This window comes from Orycteropus afer, unplaced genomic scaffold, assembly GCF_000298275.1.
Source record: "Orycteropus afer afer isolate SDZICR_OR568_19922 unplaced genomic scaffold, OryAfe1.0 scaffold00235, whole genome shotgun sequence".
NCBI lineage: Eukaryota > Metazoa > Chordata > Mammalia > Tubulidentata > Orycteropodidae > Orycteropus > Orycteropus afer.
The window spans coordinates 2,292,299-2,317,127 of NW_006921822.1; the positions used below are offsets into that span (position 1 = coordinate 2,292,299).

Below are 24,829 nucleotides of genomic sequence, written 5' to 3' on the forward strand. Positions count from 1 at the left end.
ATTCTATGGCAATGGGTTACAGGAAGACACAATGATTGGACATGGGGCAGGCAAACGGCCAAGCCTAGCCCATTAGATCCATTTCCAGGGATTTTCTCAACTAACATTAAAAGGCGGAGTCTTTATTTTTGTTTGCTTATTTATTTTGCTATCCATTTTTATATAAAATAAAATTTCAATTTTCTTCAGGGAAATATCTCACCCTATTATCAATCTATGCTATTCAAGTAAGGATAGGTCATCCTTGGAGGTGGGTCTATAACCCAGGCCTGGGCAAGCAGAGCATCTTATTCCTTTGGCTACAGTGGTTCAAAGATGGGCATATGACCCTTGCCAATCCAATGACTTTCCATTTCTAGCATTTTGCTGAAACTTTTGGGGAAGAGGCCTGCTGGGGCTGCTGAACTGCTAGGCAGTAAGCCTGGAGATGCTACAAAATCTCTACCTCAGGACAGATGGCCTGGGAAGGAAGTAAACAGAGACAAGGGCAGAACTGAGAAGCAGAGAAAGACTGAATTCTTATGCGTCAATCAAGACCCAAGTCACGCCTAAAGCTGAACTGCCCCTGGACTTTCCAGCTCTATGAGCCAATAAATTGTTATTTTGTCACTGTTTTCTAGGTTGTTTTTGTTTTTATGCCTTTTTGCTTCTTGTTGTTTGGTGCCACTGAGTCTATTTTCAATTCATAGTAATCCTTTGAGACAGAGTAGAGCTAACCCATTAGGTTTTCTAGGGTTAGGTTTTCTAGGGTTATGGGAGCAGACCTGCTGAGTGGTTTCAAACTGCCCACCTTTCAGTTAGTGGCTGAATATTTAACTGCCTAACTGCAGTGCCACCAGGGTTCCTTTTTTTTTTTTTTTTGCATTGTTGTTGTTATGTGCCGTTGAGTCAGACCTGACTCATAGCGACCCCTTCTTGGGTTTCCAAGGCAGTATCACTACGGAAGTAGATTGCCCCATCTTCCTTCCGAGCAGTGGCTGGTGGGTTTGAACCGCCAGCCTTCTGGTTAGCAGTCAAGTGCCTTAGTCACCTACTACCAGAGCTCCATTAGCCAGTTTAATTAGTTTCAGTTCCTTGCAACTGAAGAAATCTGAATTTGGGAGCTCTGGTAGCATAGTGTCTAAGGCACTTGACTGCTAACCAGAAGGCTGGCGGTTCAAACCCACCAGCCACTCCCCGGAAGAAAGATGGGGCAATCTACTTCCGTAGTGATACTGCCTCGGAAACTCAAGAAGGAGTCGCTATGAGTCGGGTCCGACTGGAAGGCACATAACAACAACAACAACAACAAATCCGCAGCTTCGGGAGGAGGCAAAAGTGGCCACGTCCCGTTCCCTCAGGGTGAAGAAACCACCCCGTCTCGGGTTTGTCTCCCTCAGGGCCCGCAGACATGTTCGAGGTGAAGAGCCGGAAGAAGTCGGCGCCCTGGGCAGCGTCCTCGGAGCCCCAGAAGTGGAGCGAGGGCGGGAAGTGCCCCGATGCCCGGGGCGGTGGGGGCAGGGGCTGGGCGGACCCCCGGACAGGCCTGAGCCTGCTGTCGCTGGGGACATGTCTGGGCCTGGCCTGGTGAGTGGACGCGAGACAAGGGAGAGTCGTCCGCGCAGCTGCCCGGGTCCTATGCCCTGCCGCCTGCAGTCGCCCCACTCTTCGGGATCATGTCCCTGCCCTGGCCCCACCCACCTCAGCGTGCCGCTAACCTCCATCCCGTTAACCTTCAACTCCAGATTGTGCCTTTGCCTGGACCGTCCCCAAAGGAGGGGCAGCCTAATGTTTTTGTTTTAGTTTCTTTCCCGCATCCTTGTAATTTAGTTTATAGTAGTAGCATGTTCTCTCCGCTCGTCTTAAGTTGAGGGAGTCTGCCATTTCTTAAGAGATGCAGATTTTCCAAACTTTATAAAACGTTTGCTACACGTCAGAAGCTTACTCATTTTCATAAACCATTAATTCCTGTCCTCATTCGTCCAGGACCAACCCCCCCCCCCAGGCCTTCCTTCCCCTCTCCACCACAAATGCCTAAGGAAAACGTTTGCAACTTTAGAAAGAGTTCATTATGGTTCCAAAGCAACAAACGTTAATGGTTATATCAAAGTTTGGGAGATCTCTCATTTTTTGATGACTATGTATGTCGCTATGAGTCGGGATTGACTCGACGGCACATAACAACAACAACAACAACAATGTATGTGTTAGGGAGCTCTGGTAGCATAGTGCCTAAGGCACTTGACTGCTAACCAGAAGTTTGGCGGTTCAAACCCACCAGCCACTCCTCGGAAGGAAGATGGGGCAATCTACTTCCGTAGTGATACTGCCTGGGAAACCCAAGGAGGGGTCACTATGAGTCGCGTGCGACTCTACGGTACATAACAACAACAACAAATCCAAAGTAGGTAGAAGCAAAGAAGAACAGTTAACATAATCCAACTGCCCTTCCATTTCTAAAGGTTCTGCATGTTATGTTAGGAAAAAAACGTTTCCCAGAATAACACTCAAGCGATGTGACTGCCAACTGCAATTTAAGAGCACGAGGCAGACAGATGATGATGTTTTTTTCTGCCCAGTTCCTTGTTGTTTCTCCTCCCCACACTGTTTTCTCTCCTTTTTTAGTTAAATGGTGGAATACTTTCTTAAAGGTAAATCTCATGTGTAAGCTCGATAAGTAAAACAGGTTTTTGGGGAAAAAAAAAAAAAAAAAGGGAACTGCTTTGGTTGCAACTTTTAGTTACCCCAGTCAGTACTCTAGGCTCTGGCACATTTGCCCCAGAAAAGCCAGCAGTGCTGGGGACTGGCATGACAGTGTCTCATGAAACATTCATGTGGTCCTGGGAAGTACAATCTGACATTTTATTTCTTAAAGTAATTTGAGAACTTTTAAAGAATTTGCAAAAGAGCTGAGCAATTTTTCTAGCAATTTAGACACTACCCTATTGTCAAGAAACAATAATTGTTGTCAAGTTGATTCTGACTCATGGCAACCCCACGTGTGCAGAGTAGAACTGCTCCATAGGGTTTTCAAGGCTGTGACCTTTTGGAGGCAGAGCTCCAGGGCTGTCTTTTGAGGGCCTCTGAGTGGGTTTGAACCACCAATCTTTCAGTTAGTAGTCAAGCTCAACCATTTGTGCTACCCAGAGATTCATTTTTCTGAAGTAGATCACCAGGACTTTCTTCTGAAGCACCTCGGGGTGGACTCAAACCACCAATCTTTTGGTTAGTAGCCAAGTGTGTTAACCATTTGCACTTCCCAGCAACCCCATGAGTCAGTAGGCAATGCTGTATCTTTCTGGAGCCCCTGGGAAGTGCAAATGGTTAAGAGCTCAGCTGCTAACTGAAAGGATGGATATTGGAGTCCACCCAGAGGCACTGCAGAAGTAAGTCCTGGCGCTCTGCTTCAGAAAAAAATCAGCCATTTGGAAACCCTATGCAGTACAGTTCTAGTCTGACACACATGGAGTCACCATGAGTCAGGAATGACTCCACAGCAATTGTGGGTTTTGTTGTTGTTGTTGTTAATATCCTTATGGGGTGTTCTAACCCCAGGGAGCAAGAGAGAGAAAGAGGAGCCCCAAAACATATTCTGAATTGACATAAAAGGGTATTTGATCACTTAAAAAAAAAAAATAAAAAATTATTTTTGTTCTTCCTTGGGAGCTCTGGTGGCTCTTCGTGGACAGCAGAGTCCACAGAGAAAATGGTCTACATCCTAATTTGGTGAGTAACAACTGGGATCTTAAAAGCTTGTGAGCAGCCATCTAGGTGCAAGTGCCTAAGGCAGACTGCTAACCGGGAGGATGGAGCTTCAAACCCACTAGCCACTCCTGGGAAGGAAGACTAGGCAATCTACTTCCATAGTGATACTGGCTGGGAAACCCAAGGAGGGGTTGCTATGAGTCACCGGAGTGACTTTGGTTTGAATGGCAACCAAATTCTAGGAAGTAGTGTCTAGCCACAACCCACCTGCTTCCACTCCTCCTGCGTGGGCTCCAGAAACTCTCCAGCATCCGAGTCTACCTCTGCCGTGAAGAGCAAAGGCTCCTCCTTCTCCTGGATCACTGGGAAGCCTGCCTGCTGCCAGCATCTCTCCAGCTCCAGGTCCACAGAGCGCCGCACTCGTCGGCAGAGCTCTTTCCGGTCCAGAGAAGTGCTGCAAGGAATGCTGGAGGAGCGTCCAGCTCTGTGGGCTTTGTGAGAACTAAGGTGCAGGGGCGAAGAGGGGAGAGACTGGCTTTGGGGTAGAAACCATGGAGCAGGTCTCCCTGGAGAGCTCAAATGGTTGGCTTTTCTCTTATCCTCTGTCTGTTTCTCACTCTCCTTTCTCATTTTGCACCTCATGGTGGAAACAATCTAAAAATGTCCAGAAAAGATACATATCCTTGGATGAAACTGTAGTGTTTTTGTTTTGTTTCGTTTTGTATTTTTTAGTACCACTTTGACATCCATTGGGTGCTACTCTCACTGTGTCAATAGACAAGTGCTGGTCTATGAATTGTATGTGCCTGGTCCGTGGAAAGATAAGTTCAGAACTTCAGAGTAAGCCCTCAGAAAGTCTTATAGCAATCTGATGGTTCCTGGGAGGTACAAGCGATTTGTGTTGGATTACTAACCTAAAAGTTGGCAGTTCGAACCCACCCAGTAGCACTGCAGAAGAAAGGCCTAGAGATCAACTTCTGTAAAGATTACAGTAAAAATACAAAACAAAAACCCATGGAGTGGTTCTCCAATTCCATGAGTCAGAATCAATTTAACAGCAAATGGGGAGGGGGGGTTGCTACGGAACTAAAAACTGAATCAATATGAAAAGAGATTTGATCTTTTTTTTTTTTTTTTAACTCTTGGTTCCTCTTGAGGGCTTTTATTTTGTATGTATTTTATTTTCATTTTTCTAATATTTGATATTTATTTTATTTTTTATTGATCTGTGAAAAGAATGAACAAATCAGTCATAGAAAAAATACAACCAAAATGTTCCTTAGAAGTGAAGCTGGAGAGACTTCAACTTGCTTACTTTGGACACATCATCAGAAAAGGACATCATGGTATAGAGAGGGAGAACAATGTGGAACAAAACTCAAAATCATTTGGAGAAAAGAAAAGGGGGGGGACCAGGTTTGCTGGTCCAATAGAGCCTGGTGGAACCATTGAGACTATGGCCCCTAGCTGCCCTTCAGGTCTAGAATTGAACACACATCCGTGGTTTCCAGCCAAACAAAATACAGGCATATGAGTTGAACATTTACCTCAGGTAGATAGACTCTTTGGAGAGAACAATCATGGAAGAAAGAAGGGCTGCTTATGCACAGGGAGACAGCTCAGGGGGCAGGAGTGCATGGAGGGATGGACACTGGGAAGAGGTAACTATGGGGAGGAAGTGGGAGGGGAGCTGTTGCATTGTGGTAAACTGTGGTCAATGTCATGAGACAAAGTGTATGTGAACCGCTGTATGGAAAGTGAATTTGCTCTGTAAATCTTCACCCAAATCACACACGCACACACACACACACAAAAGGACATCATGGTAAAGTAGAGGATCAGTGCAAGCAAAGGAAACGCTCCATGAGACGGACTGACATGGTGGCTACCCAAGGAGCTCAGGCATACCAGTGACTGTGACGAGGGCATGGGACTGGACAACCTTATGTTCTGTTATACATAAGGTCACTATGAACTAGAGCTGACTCAGTGGCAAATAGCAATAACAACATCACTGATCTATTATAATTTGGACATTAAAAAAAAAACTTGGTCTTTCAAATAATTTCTATTCTCATAAAATTTGAGAAACACTAACCTGAGTGGCTAGTGATTTTTAGACATGAATGGGAAAGAGCAACTATCTCAAAAGGCAAGCCCTTATTGACTTAACTGATACAACACTGTTGATCCACAGATGCTAAAGCAGAGGAGAAGAAATGTAGTTAGTGATTGAGAAATGCTTTAATAGGAAAACTTTGACTCTTATCATAAGGGAAGCAACACTTAACCGTACATCACAGAAAGTGTCAGGGTATCCTACCAACAGGTTGTTCTGTTGAGGAAGGAGGCCAAGTAAGGGGAAAAGGGTACCCCTTCAGGAAAATATTTTTCTTGCCTAAGCTACCAGAGCTCTGGTAGCATAGTGGCTAAGACACTTTGCCTGCTAACCAGACGGCTGGCGGTTCAAACCCACCAGCCACTCCTCGGAAGGAAGGTTGGGCAATCCTACTTCCGTAGTGATACTGCCTCGGAAACCCAAGGAGGGGTCGCTATGAGTCGGGGCCGACTCGACGGCACATAACAACAACAACAACAAGCTACCAGAGCTCTATTAGCCACACAATAGAATACTACACAATGTTAAAGAATAATGATCAATCTGTGAAACACCTCATAACATGGATGAACCTAGAGGACATTATACTGAGTGAAATTAGTCAATCATGAATGGACAAATATTATATGAGATCATTACTGTAAAAAGTCAAGAAAAGATTTACACAGAAAGAAACATTCTTTGATGGACATGAGGAATAAGAGGGGAAAGGAGGGTAAACCACTACCTAGAGGGTAGACACATATTAACTTCAGTGAAGGGGAAGGCAATATACACTAAAGAAGAGGTCAGCAAAAAGTGATCAAGGCAAAGATGACACTGGGAGGAGCATATGAGTTAAAGGCATCAAAGGTTACAAACACAATCCTGCAATAACAGTAATAACAATAATCTGTGAGTGGATCTATAGACATGCAAGCTGAACAGGTGTGACAAGGCAAATGAAAATACACTCAGGAATATATATAGGTTTGACAGAGGACATTTCTACATACATATTTACATATGCTGCAAATATATCCATGAATACAGTAGAGCACACAGGGGACAAAGTTATGAAAACTTCTCAGCCATAACCAAACATCTTAAGGGAACAAGTCTTTGGGACTAGAGTGTCAGGAACACAATCTCAAGTTCAAGTGACACAACAGAGTCCACAAAGAAGATGTTCTACATCCTAATTTGGTGAGTAACAACTGGGATCTTAAAAGATTATGAGCAGCCATCTAGGTGCAATTATTGGTCTCTCCCCATCTAGAGCTAAGAAGAATGAAGAAAATCAGAGATGCATAGAAACATTCAAAGGACTAAGGGACCATGTGAACCTCAGCTTTCACAACCCTGAGACCAGAAGAACTAGATAGTGCCCCACTACCACTACCAATTGCTTTGAAAGAGATCAGATTAGAAGATCCTGGATAGAGTGGGAGAAAAATGTGGAACAAAACTCATTAATTAAAAAAAAAAAAAAAAAGATCAAGCTCACTGGTCAGAAAGAGACTGCTGAAACCCTCAAGACTATGTCTCTTAGTCACCCTTCAAGCCTGGAACTGAACTTACCCCCTTGGCTCAGTGTTCAGCCAAACAGTACACAGGTCTATAAGACAAACAATAACATGAGGGAGGTAGGAACTCCTTAGAACAATAAACCATTCAAGATCAAAAGGGCAGTATACTTGCCCAAGGACAAAATTCAGAAGGCAGGAAGGGACAGCAAGGAAGGAAAAATGGAAACAGAGAACGCAAGGAGGAAGTAGGGTGCATGATGTTACATTGTGGGCACTGTAGTAAATGACAAGAAACAAAATGTGTATGAATGATTGAAAAGGAAACTGATTTGTTCTGTAAATTTTCATTCAAATCACAATAAAAAGTTTAAAAAGAGAGAGAAAGAAAGAAAGCCATGTCCCAGTGTAGACTGGCTTAGGGCAAGAACAAAAGACACCCAGAGCAGAAAGGGTCAGCATAGCCTGAATGATGTAGAAGAGGAATCTATACAAAATGAAAACAGAACAAAGGATAGTCTCTAACATTGGAAGTGCTAATTACTTCCTAGGCAATTCCAGTCTGAATACTAAGAGTAAAAGGTCAAGAAATTAACTCTGAACTGACTCATAACCACTACCTTTTCTCCATGTCAACTCTTGATGTTGTCAGCCTACTAATCCCACCTCTTTCTACTCTCAGGTAATTTTTTTGAAGGACATTATTATCTTCCCCAAGAGACATCCCTAACTTTAATAATTAAGGAGAATAAAACTAGTATTTATTGTGCCCTTTTCAAATGTCAGATACTATTCTAGGCACTTTACATGAATTGATTAACCCTCACACCACCCCCATGAGATAGCATCCTTATAGACATATTTTTATTGTTAGGTGCCATCTAGCAGGTTCCAACTCTTAGCAACCCTAGGTGCAATAGAACAAAACACTGTCCTGTACTGCACCATCCATGCAATCCTTGCTATACTTGAGCCCATCACTGCAGTTACTATGTCAATCCATCTGGTAGAGAGTCTTGCCCTCTTTGGCTGACCATCTGTTTTTCCAATCATGATGTCCTTTTCCAGGGACTGGTTCCTTCTGACAACATGACCAAAGTAGGTGAGATGAAGTCTAGCAATTCTTGCTTCTAAGGAACACTCTGGCTGCACTTCTTCCAGGGCAGATATGTTTGTTCTTTTGGCAGTCCATGGTATGTTCAATATTCTTCCCCAATATCTCAAAACAAAGGCATCAAGTCTTCTTTGGTCTTCCTTACTTATTGCCCAGCTTTCACATGCATATGAGACAATTGAAATACCGTGGCTTGGGGTAGGCACACCTAAATCTTCAAAGTGATGTCTTTGCTCCTTAACACTTCAAAGAGGTCTTTTGCAGGAAATTAGCCCAGTGTAATACAACATCTAATCTCTTGACAGCCATTTCCATCAGTATTGATTGCAGATCCAAGTAAAATAAAAGTCCTGACAATGTCAGTCTTTTCTCCATTTATCTTAATGTTGCATATTAATCCAGTTGTGAGGATTTTTGTCTTCTTTATGTCGAGGTGTAATCCATACCAAAGACTACAGTCTTTGATCTTCATCAGTAAGTGCTTCAAGTCATCTTCACTTTCCGTAAGCAAGGTTGTGTCATCTGCATATTGCAGGTTGTTAATGAGTCTTCCTTTGATCCTGATGCAGCATTCTTCTTCATATAGTCCAGCTTCTCACATTATTTGCTCAGCATACAGATTGAATAAGTATGGTGAAAGGATACAACCCTGATGCACACCCTTCCTGATTTTAAACCATGCAGTAATGCCTTGTTCTGTTTGAATAACAGCCTCTTGGTCTATGTACAGGTTCCTCATAAGCACAAGTAGGTCTGGAATTCCCATCCCTCACAATGTTATCCGTAATTTGTTATGATCCATAGTTGAATGCCTTTGCATAGTCAATATAACATAGGTAAACACCTTTCTGGTATTCTTTGTTTTCAGCCAAGATCCATCTGACATCAGCAGTGATATCCCTTGTTCCATGTCCTCTTCAGAATCCAGCTTGAATCTCTGGATGTTTTCTGTGTATAGACTGCTGCAACTGTTTTTAAAATTATCTTCAGCAAAATTTTACTTATATGTGATATTAATGACATTGTTTGATGATTTCCACATTCCATTGGATCATCTTTCTTTGGAATGGCCCCATATATAGATCTCTTCCAGTCGACTGGCCAGGTAGCTGTCTTCCAAATTTCTTGGCATAAATAAGTGAGTGCCTTCAGTGCTGCATCCATTTGTTGAAACATCTCAGTGGGTATTCTGTTAATTCCTGGAGCTTTGTTTTTCACCAATTCCTTCTGTGCAGCTAGGATTTCTTCCTTCCGTGCCATTGGTTCTTGATTATATGCCACCTCCTGAGATAGTTGAACACTGACCAATTCTTTTTGGTACAGTGACTCTGCATATTCCTTCAATCTTCTTTTGATGCTTCCTGCATTATTGAATATTTTGCCCATAGAATCCTTCAATATTGCAATATGAGGCTTGACTTTTTCTTCAGTTCTTTCAGTTTGAGAAAAGCTGAGTGTATTCTTCTCTTTTGGCTTTCTAACTCCAGGTCTTTGCACACTCCATTATGCCATAAAATAAGAAAATTGAGTCACAGAAATATTAAGAGTGTTATTGTTGTTGTTAGCTGTCAGTGAGTTGGCCCTCAACTCATGGCAACCTCATGCACAATGGGATTGACTGTTGGGATCCATAGGAGTTTGACTGATTGATTTTTTCAGAAGCAGAACATCCAGCATTTCTTCCTAGTCTGTCTTAGTCTGCAAACTCTGCTGAAACCTGTTCAACATCATAGAAACACACAAGGCTTCCCTGACAGATGGGTTTGGGCTGCACTTGAAGTGCCCTGGTTAGAAATAGCATCTGGGTCTTTAGCAAGGAAGACAAGAATTCTACCACTGAACCACCACTTACCTCACTGAGACTGTACCAGGACTGGATTCAGATAGTCTGACTCCAAAGCCCATAGTTCTCTATACACCCTTCCCACATGTTTCCTGGACTCTGTACAAATTAGTACAAACACCCCTCTCTGGAGCTTTGCTAAGCCACAGAAAATAAGCTGTTCTTTACAACTCTTTTCCAAATTTCCTATTTCTCTTATGTCTAGAAAATTGAATGTGATTCTTTGCATAATATCATCTGTTCTACCATGACCTACTGTCTCTACCTCCAGGCACAGACAGAGCTGAACAGATGTTTGAACTGAAAGTTTGTGAGAAACACCAAGATGCAATTATGTAGAAGTAAAAAGGGGGGAAAAATGAGGTGCAGGACATGGAGAACTGATCAAGAAAAAAGAACTCATTTTTGAGCTCTTGGGTGCCACACTGACTTCAGCAATATGAAAGGGTTGGGAGTGTGGAGATGTAGAGAAAGCAATTTGTAAAAATATATATATATATATATTTTTTGGGGGGGGGGAGAGTCATTGAAAATGTTGCAGATCAGCCCTAAACCAGCCTACCCCCCCAAGAATTATCTTTTCCCTCTTCCAACACTGAATTTCTTATGCGGGGACACATAATTTGCCTTTTAGTTATCAGACCACAATAAGCTATGTCCATATCTAATAGACAGGACTTGAGTCCAGAAACCTTGGACTTTGAGGTAGATGCAATTACTGCATGAGACTTGAGGGTAGTTTACCTTTAGGGAGGAAATGAGCATGTGCTGAGGATAAGAAGAAGGGTGTGCATGGAAACCTGGGAGCCGAAGGGGCAGATCAAGAGAGAGTGTTGCTACCATAACATCTGCCTACCCTTCTTCTTTAATAATGGAACCTCTGATTCTTACTTGACCCAGAATGAAGACTATATTTTCCAATCTCCCTTTCAGCTAAGTTTGTATGTATGACTAAATTCTGGTCAATTCATTAGTTATGGAAATAAATTTTGTGTGTAACTGAACAACGTACAGGAGCTCTGGTAGCGTAGTGCCTAAAGGTACTTGACTGCTAACCAGAAGGCTGGTGGTTCAAACCCACCAGCCACTCCTCGGAAGGAGGATGGAGCAATCTACTTCTGTAGTGATACTGCCTCGGAAACCCAAGGAGGGGTCGCTATGAGTCGGGTCCGACTCGACGGCACATAACAACAACAACAACAAACATCTTAAAAGGGAAGACCCATGCCTTTCTTCTACTCATCCTAATTGCTGCTGGCTAGAATGTGGGCTTGATGGCTAGAGCTCAAGCAGCCATCTTAGACCAGGACATACATGGTGGAGCAGCAAGATAGCGGAGTCTGAGTCCCTAACACCTTTGAGACATCACTATTCCAGCTCTTTATTTACATGAAAAAGAAATAAACATTAAGCCACTGTTATTTGGAATTTTCTATCACTTCAGCAAAACCTTATCAGTATAATTTCCATTTATCGACTACAAATTTTATAAGGCATGTGCACATATCTTTTTATTTAATTCTCACATCTGTATGATATAGTTATTCATATCCCTGTTACAAAAATTAAATAAATGGTCAAAGGTCACAAATCTATAAATAGCAAAACCATTTATCCATTTCTATCTGACATCATTGGCCATGGGTTAACCATTTACCATACCTACATAGGGGAATAAAGGAAAAAATTCCATACTCGAATATATGTGGCAAAGAGTACTATTCACCCAAAATTTGATTCACTCTCTTCTCTTGCAGGTACAGAAACCCAGGATTTTTGTTGGGCACATGGCCAATCATAAAAAAAAAAAAAAAAAAACTGCATTATCAGTCTCCCTTCCAGCAAGTATGTAATCACTTTTTGACCAATAGGATGAGTGCAGAGATATATATACACTTTGTTTTTTTAAAGATTAAATTCTATCTTTAAGGGTAGATATACTCTTCTTCCCATCCTGCCTCTATCCTATTGCTTGGAACCCACATGTTGTGACAAGCTATCTTAAGCCATACAAAGGAGGGCATAGGATGACACCCTAGGGGTGGCAGAGTGACAAGGCATAAGAAGTCTGGGTCCCTGAACAACCTAATGGTACAAAACTGCCATATCAGCCAAGAACTATATATTCTAAGATTCAAATCCAAGTCTCTCTGACTCTATAGCCATGATCTTTATATATCATCTAACACAGACTTTGACATCAGTTACAGTTGCCTGGAAATGAAATAGATTGGCTTGTATGGCAATGACCTCCCTGTCTTTGGAAGTGTATGGGCAAATGCTGGCAAGGATGTTATAGCAGGGATTCCTGCGTGGGGTGAGCCATTAGAATACAGAGGCCAAAAGTTATCATTCAACTGTAAGAAAACAGATTTTTTTGCTTTCTAGGTTTCCACTTCGAAAATGAAACAGAAAATTGAGACATCGGTATTTGGGAATAATATATCTGTCTCACATTTCCCCAACCTCTCACCCCTAGAGGATGAAAAATTCCCTTTGGGCAGGCACCATCTCCAGGCCATCTTTGTATCTCTCCCAGTATCTCCCTTGCATAAAATAAGCACTGAAAACATATATGTTAAATTTAATTAAAATTTATCTTCATCTTTGTATCTGCTCATAGCAACTTTCCTGTACATAGTAGGTATTTAATACACATTTGAGTTTAATTGAAGATGTTATAAATTATTTGGGAAATGTAGGCTTTTCATGTGACAATAATTGAGAAGTAGTGGTTAGAATTATCTAGGTCAAGGGTGACAAATACATGGTACTAGTGGCCATTCCTTACTATCATATGCATGGCAGACATCACTGACTGATCACAACACACTTGCCCCCTGAGTCCAGATGGGAATTCTCAATCCTCTACATTCCTAGCAGCTAGTATCAGTCAACTAAAGTCAGATACAAGATGAAATTTATTTCATGTTGTCAGGGAAACTGGACATGATAGTGAATTTTGCATTGTTTTATTCCTCAGTCAATATATTGTGCCTGTGCTGGGGAGGATATGGAGTGATTGGGACTCTCAGACACTGCTAGTGGGACTGTAAAATGATACAACCACTGGGGAAAGCAGTATGGCAATTCCTTAAAAAGCTGGAATTAGAAATACCATTTGACCCAGCAATCCCATTACTAGGTATATAGCCTAAAGAAGTGAGAGCCAGGACAAGAATAGGTATATGCACACTCATGTTCATCACTGCACTATTTACAATAGCAAAAAAGATGGAAACAACCTAGGTTCCCATCAACAGAAGAATGGATAACTAAACTATGGTACATATACACAATGGAATACTACACAACACTAAAGAATAATGTCGAATCTGTAAAATACCACATAGCATGGATGAACTTGGAGGACAGTATGCTGAGTGAAATAAATCAATCACAGAAGGACAAATATAGTATTAGTTCATTGTTACAAAAAGTCAGGAAAGGTTTATGTATGGAAGGAAAGTTTCTTTGTTGGTTACCAGGGATGGGAGGCGGGGGAAGGGAGGGAACACTGAAAAAAAAAAATGCATTGACTCATGTCACTTTAGTTTTGTGTGTTTCACTGTACATAAATTATATTTCAAAAAAATATATTTTTTAAAAAATACCTTGTGCCTGTCCAGTTTAGCTAGAAGTTCCAGGTCAGTCACATCTGATACACCACCATGAAGAATCAGGACTTTCTCATCAACCAGAGTGGCCAGCGGAAGCCAACAGAAAACATCTTGCAGTGTTTTCAGTATTTTCTTTCCATGTATCTGGAAAAAAAAAATATATTAACATGATGTTAAGTTTCAAATAGTTTAATTAATGTATTTGAACTAAGAGAAATTTTTTCTTTGAAAAGCAGTGTACCTTATATTTATACATCACTTCCTTGGTGAAGCCATATCTAGATTTAGAAGCAAAAATAGATATTAAAATAAATATAATGACAATAGTTATGACATGATCATATTTTATTAAAGATACATATTCTCTCTATATATGTATTTAAATATATAGAAAAGGGTCTGAAGAATAATCACCCAAAACTATGACTAATCACAAAAATGTTTACAATAATGACATTATCTCTGGGTAGAGAAATTATGGGATATTATCTATTTTTTTCCTTTTGCCTATCTGAACTTCCTACTTTTTCTATAAGTATAGATAATGTAGGAAAATATTAAGCAGTTTTATTGGAATAGTAGAATAATGTGTAAAAAAATTTAAATCTTTTTCTTTAATGTTGATATATTTGTATTCTACTTTAAAAAATTAAAAATTTTCTTTAAAAACCAAACCAAACCAAACACACTGCCATCAAGTTGATTCTGACTCATAGAGACCCCCATTGGGTCTCTGAGGCAGTAAATCCTTACAGAAGTAGATTGCCCAGCCTTCCTTACACAGAGTGGCTGGTGGATTTGAACCATCAACCTTCTGGTTAGCAGTCAGATGCCTTAAGCACTGTGCTACCAGTGCTGTGGAGAAATAAATTTTTACAATCACTATGAGCAAACATCAAATACTAAGGATGATTTTTGTACCGTAAGTTCACCATATGGTCCTCATGGTTTCCTCGATTAAGATGGAACTCTTTTGGGTAAACCAACATGAAGGCAAAGAGAACCATCAGGATCTCTACTGAATCCTTGCCTCGATCCACAAAGTCACCGTTGAACACGTAGGCCCGCTCTGGCGACGGAAGGCCATTCTTCCCATCAAGAAAATAAGCCAAACAGGAGTCCACAATGGAATAGGAAATCTGGTTAAAGCCAGTTCACATCTGACTGTCACATCTGGTCTAATACCTATTCTGTGTTTTCTGGGTCTCCTTCAAAATGTCAATAAAAGATAGAAATATTTCCTACTCGTCTTAGATTGCCTGTCTAGCCAAGCTGAGGTTATGAGATGTTGTGCTTCATAAAAAACCAAAATTTTGCAGTGTGGCACAAAGAGCACTGAACTTGTGATCTGAAGGCCAATTTTAAGTCCTGACCACACTGCCTTTAACTAGCAAGAATAACATTAGCTGCTATAGATTCCTCAGAATTAAACAAGATCACACACGGGAAAATGGTTTGAGAAGTGCACAATAGACATAAAGTAATATTCCTATTGCCATCAAGTTGATTCAGACTCATACCGATCCTAAAGAACAGAGGAGCAGAACTGCCTCATAGGGTTTCCAGAGTGTAATCATTATAGTAACAGACTGCCACATCTTTCTCCTCCAGAACAGCTGGTAGATTCAAACCACTGACATTTCTCTTAGCAGCCAAGCACTTAACCACTGGACCACCAGGGCTCCTTAAAGTTATATTAACAAACTCAAAACCAAACTCATCGTCATTAAGTCAATTCTGACTCATAGTACTCATAGTGCCCCATAGGATTTCCAAGTCTGTAAGTCTTAATGGAAACAGACTGCTTCATCTTTCTCCCGCAGAGTGGCTGGTGGATTCAAACTGCCAACTTTTTGGTTAGCAGCCAAGTACTTTAACCACTGCACTATTATTCTCTCTAAAGTAGTTTTACAATAATAAAATATTATTTTTATGTTCATATGTTTTGCTACATGCTCTACATTTTACAACTAAAAATGGATATGAAAATAATTTTAGGTCACTTGGATAATAATCCATTTATGTGTTTGAGAAAAAAGAAAATCAGCAGCTTAGAAATGATGCCTTCTGCTTATTAACCTAGATCTCATATCTGTTAAACAGTTTTCGAAAATATACTAGAATACGAGGCAGTGCTGACTTTTATGTTATGTATTTGCTATATAGGTTGTAATAATATCTTTGAAATCCAAGCAATACTTAAGCATTTATTTAATAGATACATTATTTGAATTTCTAAATTAAGTCCCAGAGCAAAAAAGAAACTAAATTTGAACATTCATACCTTATAAAATATAAATATTAAGTCATCCAACTGGCCATGTAAATCTCCTAACGAAGACAAAACAAAGTATCAGTTCTGAACAGCTTATCACTGTTTTCTTATTTACTATGAGAAGGAAAATACACTGAAAAACCTGAAAAAGTTGAGAAACAGTTATTCATTTTCATGTAAGATAGAGGCACATGTTAATATGTCTTATTGCATTCATTGTCAATTTTTTAGAAAGCATATTTTTTTGGAAGCACAATATTTTCTGCATATTTCTGCACATTTACTGTTTATTTTACCATAAACAGCAAATGGCCTGTATTTTTACTGAGGCAAGATGGAACAGAATAATGCAGGGTTACAAATTCAGATGGAAACTTGAGAGATTTTACCCCATTTAAAAAGAAAAAGGGAATACTGCATGGTTTAAAATCAGTAAGGGTGTATATCAGGGTTGTATCCTTTCATGACTCTAATTCAATCTGGATGCTGAGCAGATAATCTGAGAAGCTGGACTATATGAAGAAGAACACAGTATCAGAATTGGAGGAAGACCCATTAACAACCTTCAAGAAGCAGATTACACAATCTTGCTTCCTAAAAGCAAAGAGGACTTGAAGCAATTATTGATGAAGATCAAAGACTACAGCCTTCAGTATGGATTACACTTCAACATAAAGAAAACAAAAATCCTCACAACTGGATCAATAAGCAACATCACAATATATACAGAAAAGATTGAAGTTGTCAAAGATTTCATTTTACTTGGATCCACAATCAACACCCGTGGAAGCATTAGTCAAGAAATCAAATAGCATATTGCATTGGACAAATCTGTTGCAAATGACCCTTTTAAAGTGTCAAAGAGCAAAGATGTCATTTTGAAGACTAAGGTGCACCAGACCCAAGCCATGATATTTTCAATTGCCTCATATGCATGCAAAAGCTAGATAATGAATAAGGAAGATCGAACAATTGATGTCTTTGAATTATGGTGTTGAAAAAGAATATTGAATATACCATAGACTGCTAGAAGAACAAAAAACTCTGTCTTGGAAGAAGTACAGCCACAATGCTCCTCTCACCTACTTCAGTCGTGTTATCAGGAGAGACCGTTTCCTAGAGAAGGACATCATGTTTGGTAAAGTAGAGAGTCAGCAGAAAAGAGGAAGACCCTTAGTGAGATGTGCTAACACAGTGGCTGCAACAATGGGCTCAAACGTAGCAATGATTGCGATAATGGTGCAGGACCAGGCAGCGTTTCATTTTGTTGTACTATGAGTTGGAACTGGCTCGACAGCACCTACCAACAACCACAACCAAGGAGAAGCTGTTCTTCACTTGTAACCAAATGTTGCCACACAGGAACATGGACCAGTATTGCCAGAATTTTCAAGAGAAGTTGGAAGTCTGCATTTTAATATGAAATCCTCCAATTCTCAATGTTGGAAAATAATTTAAAATTTAAGAACACTGTGGGGCAAACAGAATATATTTATAGTCTATATTGAGCTCTAGTGCCATACATAGTGCCTAAAGCATTTGACTACTAACCAGAAGGCTGGTGGTTCAAACCCACCAGCCATTCCTCGGAAGGAAGACTGGGCAATCTACTTCCATAGTGATTATTGTTGTTGTTATGTGCCATCGAGTCAGACCCAAATCTGTAGTGATATTGCCTTGGAAACCCAAGGAGGGGTCACTATGAGTCAAATAGACTCAGTGCCAGTGAGTTTTTTTGTTTTTTTTTCAGTGGAGTCTGTGGTGGTTACGTTTGTGTGTCTACTTGGCTAGGCCTGGTTAAGTGGCTGGGCAGATGAATGTAGTTATTCCCCATGGTGAGATTGGTAATTAACTCCATGGTGGAATCTACTGGAACAGCTGAGTAGCTGCTTTGGGTATGTGGTCTGCTTCCTGTATATAAGAAACAGCTTTGGGAATGGTCTCTAGCTTACAGCATGCTTGAACCCTGCATGTAGCCGTGTCATTGTTCGGCAGCCTGCCATGTTCTGCCAACCTTGGGACTTTCAATGGACTTGAATTAATGGCGTGCCGTGTGGTTTGATAACATCGGGACTGTGCCATTTTATTTGTCAACCTTGGGCTTGTTAGCCTTAGCAGCCAGTAGCTGCCTGAGCCTCTAGCTTCAGTGGGCCAGGAGCAAGAGGCAGGGCTGAAGCCCAAGGTTGAGGGGCTTTCACACAGCCCCTAGCACCTGGCACTTTGAACTCGGACTTCTACCCTCCTGAATTGTAAGAGAACTAACTCCTGTTTGTTTGAGCCATCCCATTTGTGGCATATATTCTTATCAGAGCAGGTCTAGGAAACCAGAACAGACTCCCTGGGTGGTGCGAATGGTTAATACTCAGATTTCTAACCAAAAAGTTGATGGTTGGAATCCCATAGAAATGCCTCTGAAGAAAGACCTGGTGGTCTACTTCCAAAAACTCAGCCATTAAAAACCCTCTGGAGCACAGCTCTACTCTGACGTATATGGGGTTGCCATAAGTCCCACTGGCCAGTGTTTCATTCTGTTGTACATAGGGTCTCTATGAGTCAGAGCCAATCCAATGACACTTAACAATACAACATGAGTCCGAGTTGATTCAACAGTAACGTTTATTTTTAATGCCACCCTAGAAGTGCCAATTTGCAATCCTTGGTGTACTGCAGCCTCCCTACTCTGGGGGCATCAGTCTATGGACGTTTAAACATCACTGAAAACATAAGGTGATGGAGAAAATTGTCATCGACAGGAGTTTTCTCTGGAAGGATATATGTGAACAGAAGAAATAATTTGCTTGGTGTTGGGCTTGCTCAAGTAAGAATAAACAAACTGTCTTCTAAAAAGGGAACCATCACCACTACCGGTTGCCATCACATCACCTCTGACTCATGGCAGCCCCGTGAGTGTCAGAATAGAACAGTGTTCCACAGGGTTTTCTATGGCTGAGTTTTCTAAAGTAGATCACCAGGACTTTCTTCCAAGGCGTGTCTGGGTGGACTCACACCAGCAACCTTTTGGTTAGCAGCTGAGCTAAACTGTTTGCATCATCTAGGGCTTTAGTTCTCCTGAATGGAAAGCATGAATTTGAGGTCAAATCTGATTTGCTTGGAAAAACAAAACCAGGCTGGGTCCTCCTTCTCTGTATGTTCTTCACCACACAATCTCTTAAGTAAATATAGAACAAATACCATATTCTTATGCAAATAACATACATCTTTTACATTTGCTTGCCAGCTGCTCCCTCTCCCTGGGTGGTATTTTTCTAAAGGTGCTGTGCTGATTTTTTCACAGGAACATTTCATTTAAAAAGGGGGGGGGGGGCCACAGGCTCTTATGAAAATATCTGGAGGGGAAAGGGCGGGAGCGGCTAGTATACAAACATGTTATTTGTTTAAACATACAGTATTTAAATTCTATGCATTTGCTGGGATGAAACTTGCATGTTCAAGCTGTCATCATCTTTCCCTCTAGTCTGACTTTTTCTCTTCCCCCAACCACAGGCAGGGTTTTCTTGTTTGTGTCTAGGATACAAGCCCATTTCTGACCAGACCTTACCACACACTGTGATCTCCTCGCTGTAACAGGTTGAGACCCTGTTGATGTTTGGCAGCTGTCTGAGGTGCTTCCTGGTTTCATGCAAAAGATTCAGGACATAGCGAGCATGGAGCTGCTACTAGGAGGAAGAGTAGGGAAGGAACAAAACAACACTGATGTTTATGAGGGAAGATGGGCCTCACCTTTATTGCTTAATGACCCCAGTCACTCAAGACCCTAAGGTGATTGAACAACATGATAAATGTAATTAGTCACTGAATTGTACATGTTAGTAATGTTAAAATGGCAAATGGTTTGTTTCCTTATATATTTACCACAATTAAATAAATAAATAGATGGGTATGTAGACAGATTTTTAAAAAAAACTAAAACTCACTACCATCAAGTCGTATCCAACTCATCATGGCCTGTCCTTGGTTTTCCGAGGTGGTATCACTATAGAAGTAGATTGCCCAACCTTCCTTCTGAGGAGTGGCTGGTGGATTTGAACCACCAGCTTTCTGGTTAGCAATCAAATGCCTTAGACACTACACCACCAGAGCTCCTGTTGTTGTTGTTATATGCCATCGGACCCAACTCATAGAGCTCTCGTACATAACTAAAAATAAGCTAAAACTATTTAAAAAAAAAAAAAAATAGTAACCCTAGTGAACTGCTTCTGAGACCCTACTCAATGTTCCTTTCTTTTTCACCATCTTCTGCCTTTTTTTCAGTTTTTCAGCCTCCCCATTTGTCCTTCTCCTAAGTACTGAACTAAGGAGCTCTTCTGGCATAGTTGTTAAGGCATTTGGCTGCTAAACAAAAAGGTTGGTGCTTTGAACCCACCAGTGACTCAGTAGAAGAAAGATGGGGTGGTCTGCTTAGGTAAAGATTTACAGCCTTGTAAACCCAAAGGGGGTCACTGAGTCAGAATCAACTCAATGGCAGTGAGTTTGGTTTTTTGGTTTCAGTACTGAACTAACGTCCTCTTTTCCATCCACTCTATAAACTCTACCTTGACTTAGCTTGGGGGAAACACAATTACTTCAGTGAGCTATAAATAAGTTCATGGATGTTGATGGTACTGAGTGATTCTGACATTACGAGAAAATATCATCAGAGTTTTTCCTGTAGTTAATTATCTTAATATCTTCGTGTGGCTGGGTGGAGGGCCGTGTCTCGCTTTGAGCTAGGATCTGACCACTTTTCATCATGTCATGTCTCAGGGTTTCAAGCTACCATCATCTTTCAGCCACCAGGGTTTCAAGCTACCATCATCTTTCACCTGGACTATTGCAGCAGTCTCCTGACTGGTCTCCCTGCCCCCTAGACTCTTAACCAGCAACCAGAATTATTCTTTATTTTATTTTATTTTTGCAGTGTTCCCTCCCCTCCCTTCCCACCCCTGGTAACCAACAAAGAAAATTTCCTTCCATATATAAACTTTTCCTTGACTTCTTACAATAATGAACTAATACAGTATTTGTCCTTCTGTGATTGACTTATTTCACTCAGCATAACATCCTCCAAGTTCATCCATATTATGTGGCGTTTTGCAGATTCTATATTATTATTTAGTATTGCATACTATTCCACAGAATGACTCTTTTAAAAAGCAAGCTAGAAGGTAGATACACTCCGTGGAGAGAAAAATCATGGGAGAAAGAAGGGCTGTGTATGCACAGGGAGCCAGCTTAGAGGGCAGGAGTGTATGGAGGGAAGGACACAGGGAAGAGGTAACTATGGGGAGGAAGTGGGAGGGGAGCTGTTGCCTTTGTGGTAAATTGTAGTCAATGTCATGAGACAAAGTATATGTGAACTGCTGTATGGAAAGTGAATTTGCTCTGTAAACTCTCACCCAAATCACAATTAAAAAAAAAAAAAAAAAAGCAAGCTAGATTACAACACTCCTGTGCTTAGTGTCCACCATCTTCCCATCTCTTTCAGAAGAATGAGTCCATCTCTGTCACCTCTCTGCCTCTATCTCCTGCTACTCTCCCCTGGTTCCCTCCTCTCCAGCTACACTGTCTGTGCTGTTGTCCAGGAGCAGGTCAAGCAAGTTGTTGCCTCAGGGCCTCTGTGTTTGTAACCTCTGCCTGAGACACTCTTCCCTCAGATACCCACAGGACCCATTCCCTCAGACTTCAGCCTTGACTCAGAAATCACCTTCTCAGGGATGACTTCCTGAACCACTCTTTATAAAATTGCTATCTCCCTCACTCACAACTTAGTTTATTCTTTTTTATAGCTCTTATTACCTTCTAAAGGAGCTCTGGTAGCATAGTGCCTAAGGCACTTGACTGCTAACCAGAAGGCTGGTGGTTCAAACCCACCAGCCACTCCTCGGAAGGAAGATGGGGCAATCTACTTCCATAGTGATACTGCCTCGGAAACCCAAGGAGAAGTTGCTATGAGTCGGGGGTGACTCGACGGCACATAACAACGACAACAACATCACCTTCTAAATACACTACATAATTTCCTTATTTGTTTTAATTTGCTATTTTTTTTTTAAATTTGCTATTTCTTATCTGTTTTCTCATTACAATGGCAGCCCCATAAGGGCAGGGATTGTGCCTATTTGGTTCATTGCTATCTCCCCAGTGCTTGCACAATGCAGTGCTCAGTATTATCTGTGATGTGAATTAACAATTAGAGACTACATGATTAGAAGTTTTCCAGTGATTTAAAAAAACAGCTGATTGGCCTGGCTGAGCAGAGAGGAAATGGAATCTCTCCATAGTGGACAGATGACATGAAAAACTTTAATCCTGGGCCATTGCTCCAGTTTTGTCCCCCTCTATGCACTACGTGGAGTTGGTAGTGACCTAGATTCCCACGTTCCCCAAGGGAGCTTACTTGTTTCAGTCTGAAAGCTTCAACTAGGGCAGTTGCGTGGTCCGGAAGGAGTGGGAAAGAGAGATGTGGCCCTGTGTAATTGGCTGGTACCTCTATGGAGTCATAGTCATTGCATTTCTCCATCTCAGAGTCTTTGGGGAATCTCTCTTCAGTGAACATGCGGTTCAGGAACTCCCCTGGTCAGGACAGAAAAGATGGGACAGCTTATGATCCAGACATGCAGTCCACTGGGCAATAAAGAACAGTAGAGCACTGGACAGTAGTTGAAGAGGGACCTTGCCTGTGTGGCATTGGCTCCAACAAAGGAAAGGGAAAGAGGGAAATGATAGCAGGTAAGGATGAGCAGAAGGACTTTGTTATGCTTTGATGTCAATAAAAGCACTAGCTAATAATATCTATTCTACTTTTATTTTAAAAGATCAATATCAGTCAGATTTAGAAAGTACAGAAATTTGCAGACCTATGTCTGTATGCAGGAGGAAAGGGAAAAGCCATAATGGAAAAAAGAAAAAAATTATAGGTATTTATAGTGCACATGCTGAACATAATGGATGTCCTTCAGTGCCCTTCAGGCAATTTCCAACTGTCAGCCTCTGCATCTTTAGCCTGAAGGCTGCAGAAGGCCAGGTGTGGCAGACTAGAAGTGCTATGGAATTAACAGTCCTGCCCCCACCCCCAGGAGCTCTGGTAGCATAGTGCCTAAGGCACTTCACTGCTAACCAGAAGGCTGGTTCAAACCCACCAGCCACTCCTCAGAAGGAAGGTTGGCCAATCTACTTCCATAGTGATACTGCCTCGAAAACCCAAGGAGGGGTCACTATGAATCAGGTCTGACTTGATGGCCCATAACAACAACAACAACAAGCTCCCACCCCCAGCAGCATTCAACCAATGGCTCTGAAGAGTTAAATATAAAGACCCCAGTTTCCTTGGCCCTCAGGTGGGTTGATGAGGCTCTTGATTTGCACTATTTCCCAGTCATATTGAGCAGCTGGCTTGGTAGCTGTTATGGATTGTGTCCCTCCCAAAAGATATCTTGCAGTCCTAACCCCTGGTACTTTGTTTGGAAATAGGGCCTTTGAAAATGTTATCAGTCAGCATGAAGTCATACTGCAGTAGTTGTTCTTAGATGTTGGTAAGTCAGTTCTGATTCATTGCAACCCCACGTGACAGAGAATTGCTCCATAGGGTTTTCTAGACTGTAATCCTTATGGGAGCATATCACCAGGTCTTTTTTCCACAGAGCCACTGGGTGAGTTTGAACCCCCAGCCCTTAGGTTAGCAAACTGTTGCACCACCAGGGCTCCTTATACTGGAGTAACGTGGTCATAATCCAATCCGAGGGGGTATTCTTTTAAAAGAGAAGAGACACAGAGAGACAGAAAGAATGATGGAGATGGAGTTCCGGCAACATGGAGGACTAGGCAGAAGGACTGCACAGACCCTCTTCAACAAAGAAAAAGGAAACCAATTAACACAGACACAGAAGATAATCTTGGACCCCTGAGCCTTGAAGGGAAGGATACAAAAGTGGACTAAACCCCAACTAGCAGAAGAATTTGTGTGAAAATACCAAAAAAAGAGACACACGGAGCTGCAGTCTGGCAGTGACCTGAGCAACCCTGATGGCATAGACGACACGGCTTGGAGATTCCTGAGTGGTGGTAGGACCTAAGAATTAACCCAAAAATCACCCTGCTAGCCAGGGTCTGCACAGAGGACTGTGCACAGTGGCTGGGAAACAAACAGAGAAGGTGTAGAGAAAGGTGGGCCGAGCTGTGGACTTTTGAAGGTCCGGAGGGTGCCGCCATTTTGTAGGTTTAAAAAGTGGCTTGACTAATTTGGGTATTTAAAGAGACAGCATTCTCACAGATTCCTGTGGTGGTAGGACTTAAGAATTAACCTAAAAATCACCCTGCTAGCCAGCGACTGCATGGAGGACTATGCACGGTGGCTGGGGAACAAACGGAGAAGATGAAGAGAAAGGTGGGCTGAGCTGTGGACTTTTGCTGGTCCAGAGGGCACCACCATTTTGAAGGTTTAAAAAGAGGCTTGACTACTTTGGATATTCAAAGAGACAGCGCTTTCGCAGATTTCTGGGGCTTAAGAACACGTTCTGCTTTCCAGCAACCCGAAGGACACTCAGGGCCTGCAAGACTGAAAAGGTACGACATTCTTCTTGTTACTACACCCTACACCCGCTCGGTGAACAGAGGTGTGGCCATCCCCACTCCCACCTACCTTCTGGGCCCACAGGAACTCCATCACAGTC

General features: G+C 41.6%; 1 protein-coding gene across 1 annotated transcript in view; it reads right to left on the reverse strand.

Annotated features, from left to right (window-relative positions):
* PPEF2 (protein phosphatase with EF-hand domain 2) overlaps positions 1–24,829 on the reverse strand; it is a 56,449-nt gene that overhangs the window by 21,280 nt on the left and 10,340 nt on the right. The window contains exons 4-10 of the mRNA XM_007949029.1: positions 22,558–22,733; positions 19,720–19,834; positions 16,170–16,216; positions 14,807–14,973; positions 14,127–14,163; positions 13,880–14,029; positions 3,952–4,338 (exon numbers count right to left, since the gene is read on the reverse strand). Of these exons, the coding sequence (XP_007947220.1) occupies positions 3,952–4,338; positions 13,880–14,029; positions 14,127–14,163; positions 14,807–14,973; positions 16,170–16,216; positions 19,720–19,834; positions 22,558–22,733 (1,079 nt within the window). The remainder of the gene's footprint in view (positions 1–3,951; positions 4,339–13,879; positions 14,030–14,126; positions 14,164–14,806; positions 14,974–16,169; positions 16,217–19,719; positions 19,835–22,557; positions 22,734–24,829) is intronic.